Source organism: Aplysia californica, unplaced genomic scaffold (assembly GCF_000002075.1).
Source record: "Aplysia californica isolate F4 #8 unplaced genomic scaffold, AplCal3.0 scaffold00252, whole genome shotgun sequence".
Taxonomy (NCBI): Eukaryota; Metazoa; Mollusca; class Gastropoda; order Aplysiida; family Aplysiidae; genus Aplysia; species Aplysia californica.
The window spans coordinates 622,636-628,478 of NW_004797522.1; the positions used below are offsets into that span (position 1 = coordinate 622,636).

At 41.5% G+C, this 5,843-nt stretch overlaps 1 protein-coding gene across 1 annotated transcript in view; it reads left to right on the forward strand.

The window, feature by feature from the left end:
* LOC101862190 (transducin beta-like protein 2) overlaps nt 1-4,476 on the forward strand; it is a 19,134-nt gene extending 14,658 nt beyond the window's left edge. The window contains exons 11-12 of the mRNA XM_005100581.3: nt 509-695; nt 1,864-4,476. Coding sequence (XP_005100638.1) covers nt 509-695; nt 1,864-1,918 — 242 coding nt within the window. The 3' untranslated portion in view covers nt 1,919-4,476. The remainder of the gene's footprint in view (nt 1-508; nt 696-1,863) is intronic.
* The last annotated feature ends 1,367 nt before the right edge of the window (nt 4,477-5,843 follow it).

The following is a 5,843-nucleotide window of genomic DNA, read 5'->3' on the forward strand; positions in this document are numbered from 1 at the left end:
CTCCCCCACCCGCTGCTTCCCACTCAGTCACTGCTGTGCTCCCTCCCCTCATCCTTCTGTCCCCTGCCCATCCCTCCACATTGGTTATATACTTTATACTCTGCCCCCTCTCACTCTCCTACCCCTCCCCACTCGGTCAATACTCTGCCCCCTCTCACTCACCTACCCCTCCTCACTCGGTCAATACTCTGCCCCCTCTCACTCACCTATCCCTCCCCACTTGGTCAATACTCTGCCCCATCCACCTCTCCCCTCCTCCCATCTGTCCCCTACCCTCTCAGTCACTTATATGCCCATCCCCACACCCATGGCCCTCCCCCTCCACCCATTCACTCATAACTATCTCCTCCCCCTCCCCCCCACCTCACTCATAACTATCCTCTTCCTCCACCCATGACACCATCCCCTTCCCCACCCACCCCTCCCCCACTCACTCACAATTCTACACTCCCCCTCCCCCCCAACTACAATTCTACCCCCACTCACTCGTGACTCTATCCTCTCACAGAACCAATGCTGGGACTGAGCTTCGACGTGAGTGGACGCTATCTGGTCTCAGCGGGAGGTAAACATATCCAGATCCTTCACAACGTGACGGGTTACCACGCGACAATCGCAGAGTTGGAAGAGAAACTCCGCACGGCCACGGGGCCCGGAATGAAGGAACGTATTCAGCAACAGCTTACAGACGCCAGGTCAGTAGCTCAAGGTCAGGGAGGGGGAAAGGGCAGTAGTTACAGTTTTCCAATTTTTGTCTTTATCTGCCGTTGCGATCTATTGTTTGGCTTCTTCTATTTTGTTCCTCAAAATAATTCTAGTAAAAAAAGGAGATAAAGGCACACACTGGTGACTTATTTTAAACAGTTATACAGTGAAAGAACTGTAGAACTCCATATGGTTTTTTGAAAGAAAGGCATGTCCACTGTTTTCTTGCGGTGACTGTGTCCATACGACCTTGTGAAAGAAAGGCATAATTTCTCTCTCATTGATTGCTGCCCTATGTCACCATGTAATCTTCTTTTATCCTTGTGGAAATATACTTTACAGGGGTTCTCATTATGAAGTGAATAAAAAGACTGAGCTTCACTGCCCTTACAACTTCTCCACTGCCTGCCAGTGAAAGAAAGAATTTCGTAGAAGTTTTACATTCTTTGTCATAAATGTTTAAACGGTAATGCACCACAGTATTTAAAAGAATTGCTGACCCCGTACATTTCTTCAAGACAGCTGTGGTCGTCAACTGACACCGCTACATTAATTTAAGAGCACCCAATAATGTAATTCTTTTTCACTTCAGCGAATGTGATTTTCTGTGTCTGTGTACTGTCGGCTTTAAATGATGGACTGTGCTCAGAGCTTGTTCCCTAATGGGATAGAATGTTATAGAGAGACTATTTTTAAAAAAAATTATTATCATGATAATTAATTTCAACTATTGGCGACTGCTGTTAGCTTTTTCCACTGCTCTGTATCAGTGTCTGTTTAATGGTAATGGGTGGGAGGAGGGCGCTATAGGTAGGTTCTACTTTTTTTTCTTTTCTCTCTGTTGTTTCTATCTGTCTGTCTTACTTTTTACTTGCACCTGTGTCGACGTGTTTTTCTTTACTCACACTCATTAAATCAGTGCTTGCCAAGCTTGGTGATATAGCACCCATGTCGTGACTGGTGTTATTGAATGCCCCTCTTGGAAATACACATTAGTGGGCTGTTTGAAAATCGTAGCCTCTTAAATGTGGTAGAAGTGGGCGCTGGCTATAAAAAGATTGACAAGCACTGTGTTAGATACTGGTGTGAACTCTCGATATAAAGAAGAATGAGAGTGCAGAATGTTAACCATGATATATTTTCCTCTTTCTTTTGCAGGGCAGCCATCGACAGCATTTTGACCCCATCCAATGGTCACACCGGAGGCAAATAGGCTATTGTTGCTCATGGTGTGGTGGTCAGTGAATGCTGGATCAGTGATGTATGGTTTGGAAGTTGCTGTTGCCATGGAGACCTGTGGTTACAGTTTTGTTGTTGCTGCTGTGTTCAATGACAAAGCATTCATTTTGACGTGACAACTTTGCTTCATCTGGTTGGAACAAGGAAAGAGAACTTGTGAAGACTGTACAGTAGTACAGGGGGGAAAATGGTCAAGCCACTTTTTGATAACTTTTCAGAAGTCTCCATTTTTTAAAGTTTAGAACCTTATATAGTGGAGTCTGCTTTGACCATATGTGGTACTGACTCATGTTTTAATGATTGGAGTTTCGGGATTCCAAAGTGATTTATGCCAAAGCCAAAAAAAATTGGAGTCAGTACAAGATGTCACACAGCTCACAATATGCACCCTGTGTGTCATGAAGCCTCCATAGGGTTCAATAACTCAAAGTAATAAAAACTGACTCAGCCGGCTTGTTTTCCCCTGTAGCCTCTGGGTGCTTTTTACTACTAGTGCCTGTCATATCGCGACTAGTGCTATCATTTATGCGTTTTAAAGTGGAAACTTTGAATTTGAATGTTGTGCATAAATGTGCGTTGCCTTTTGTGTGTGTGTATGCTGAGAAATTTTATCAAAGTTTCAAGTGTGTTTTGAAGGTATCTGGAAATTGCTGTTTTCTTATGTTTGTTCATTTTTTTTCGTTTACAAGGAATCGGAGGATGCTCAAAATAAGGATGAAGGGTGGAAGAAAGATTACCTACTGTAGTTATTATGGTGGCATTCTTAGCGGTTCATTTTATGAATGCTTGTGATGATGAAAATTTTATCTGTGTCCGAGGATTTCTTTATGAGGGGTGGTTAATGGGTGCTCTTGTGTGGTCTGCTCCATCTACTTCTTTCCAGTGACCCGTGCTGACCTTGTTCTGGTAATTTATTTTGGTTTGGATGACCTCCCTCGACCCAGTGCCTCTGCCATTAACACTAATCATAGTAAATTAAAATGCAAATTCACTGTTCTAATGTTTTTTGCAGTTTTGCCCAACACTCAAGTCTAGTCTACTTACTGGCAAAACAGGTGGTTGGAGGGTATCACAGGCTGGTCATACTTGTGTCTGTTCTATCTGGTTTTTCTGTCTGTTTGTATTACTTTTTCCCTGTTTAAATGGCTGTAGTTTGTAATTGTGTCAACGTGCTTCTCTTTATACAATATTAAAGCAAGGAGGAGTAAAGGATACTAATTGTGTTGGCAGAGCTGATAGAAAGAGGTACACAGCCAGTTCCTTCAAGTGTTGTTGGTTGGGGGTTTTTTCCTTGCGATCAAATTTTGACACTAGAGAATATCCACAGAATACGTATGCAGTACGGAAAAATTCCAGGGATAAGGAGCGCTTTTGAACTTTCCATGGATGAAAAGAAAATGATTTACTACGCAATAAATAGTAATCATAATGGCAGAGATTGTTTGCTTTTTGTTATTTTGTTTTTTTAGCTTAAATTTTAGAATTTCCATTTATCAGTCTTTGGTGATAGTCTAGTGTTATTTGTTGTTTTTCACTTTAGCGGGTCAGGGATATGTTCGAGATGTGTAGGCTTTATCAGCATGAAAGGAACTCGGTGTTGGTGGTTTGAGGGGGCCACTAGTAGATCCAGTTTCTTTCTTTTTCCCCTGTTGTTTTTGTCTAATTATCTCACCTTTTCACTTCTCTTTATCACCTTTTTTTTCTAAATTACTATCAGTTTTGAACTATCTTTTAATAAAAGAATGCCTGTGGCTTAAAGTTAAAGTTTAAAATTATATTGTTGTGAAATGACGGCATTTATGAATTTTGTGTTCCGGTTTAGTTGAAGGTCTACCACTTTAAGGTGGTCTACTTTAAGTACCGCATGATCTACCACGGGCATTTCTCAATCGCGATGTTTGGGTGGGTGCATTGCTTCATATTGCTGTGTCGTTTACAACGAAGAATTTTTAGGTGGTAAAGATTATGATTAACAAGTAATTTGTGACAGCAAGTGACCAGACAGGACTATTTTTCAAGAAATCCGGGGGAGGGGGGGCAGCCCCTCTGAACCCCCTCCTCCAACACATAACCCCTCTTCCCCAAGAAACCACGATCAACAGTACATTTTTAATATGGTCAATGACAGTCCTAAGCCTGCATAAACTCGAAGAGAAAAACGTAAACTGATCCTTGTCACAAGTCCGAAAACTGTATAAACTGGCAGACCTTCAACTAAACCAGTTGTCAGAACAGTCCAGATGTAGACCGTCAATTAAATCAGAAACTTCACGATAGACCTTCAACCAAACTAAAAACATCACAGTAGACCTTCAACTAGACCAGAAACATCACAGTAGACCTTCAACTAAACCGGAACCTATAATTATTGCATGCACGCTGTGTTTACTCGTTGGTGCGATGAGTTGTCTGTACACCAGTGGTTCCACAGTGTCTTGACAGATGGGAAACTGGACGTCTTTCTTGTGTCATTTGTTCATGATATTACTGTTAATGTTAATGTCATGTGACATAATAAATAATGAAATTGAACTTTTGCGGGTTCCTTTTCTTATGCTTGCAACAAAAACAAAGAAACTTCTCTTTTCTTTAGTCTGCTCTGGTGCAGTTTGCTTTCTTCTCTCCTTATCTGACATCTATCTTTTTCTTTATCTCTCCTCCTTAACTTTTCATCGTTTGTTACTCTCTGGTAGCCCCTCCAATTTTAGGCACTTACGACGTATTTGTGCTGCAAGTGCCATGGGTAGGCAAGTGCTTTTCTTTCCTCATCCATTAGCCCTAATCACATAAGGCATTCACGTGTGCTGTAAATTTTGAGCTTGTAAAAACTTACTAAAAAAACTAAAACCAAACTGTCCAGAGTCTACTTCTTTCTTTCCTTCCTTCGCTCTAATGAACAGGTCCACGGGTAGTTGAAGGGTGCCACTGGTAGGACCTTCTCGAGGTTATTATTATTAATTCCTTCTGTTGCTTCTGTCTGTCTTTCCTGCCTTTTCCTTTAAAAAAATTAAATGGTCTCTGTCGTGCCTTGTGCTTTATTTGGGTTTTGCACGAAAAATGTCCTATATTTTGCCTTTTAATTGCATATATAAGCTTATTTAGTCTCGTAATTCAGATCTATATAGTTTTTTGTAATAAACCAACAACTTTCATTCTAATCTCGAGAAGTAAAGCTGCACGAGTTACTCCATTATAACCCCCTCTCCCTCTCCCCGTTACGGAAATCAAACTCACATCATCTGCAAGCAATGACCTTCCTCCCTCAACCACCAAGGCAGTGCTACTGACTGAAGTCTTTAGGCCATTCCCAAAAGGGAGAGGGGGTATTAGCGTGATCTTATGTACAGTAGAATTGTAAATAGGCTGATCCGATTTATCAATGTCATGCTCATACTGTGCCGGAATAGCATAGGGGGAACTGCAGCTTTTTCTTTCCTCTTCTTTACTATCGTCATTTTTCCTCTTCTTCTTTTGTATGTTTGTCACTCTCTTGTGAACTGCTATTTCCAGGGTGCCTTGATAGTCGAAGCAGACTTTATGCTGTTGAGGCTAGAGAGGTGAGCAGAGAATTAATAATAAGCCTGATACCCCGTTTGGACTTCTCTGTCGACATCCACCCTTTGGCGCTCGTATTTATGACCTTACGCAGTTGCGAGTGCCGTTAAACCTTACTAAAACAGCAATGACCCTAAACACTGAATCAAAAGACCTACCAACCTACGGCCCTTGCAACACAAGGTCATACAAGTGTCCAAAACTGGAGGTGTTGATTGAAAGTGTCTGCTTCACCACAGCGATACCAGTGATAGATCATAATAATAATAATAATAATAATAATAGATAATAATAGATAGCATTTGTATAGCGCATATCCCCGCTCAACAGCAGGCTCTATGCGC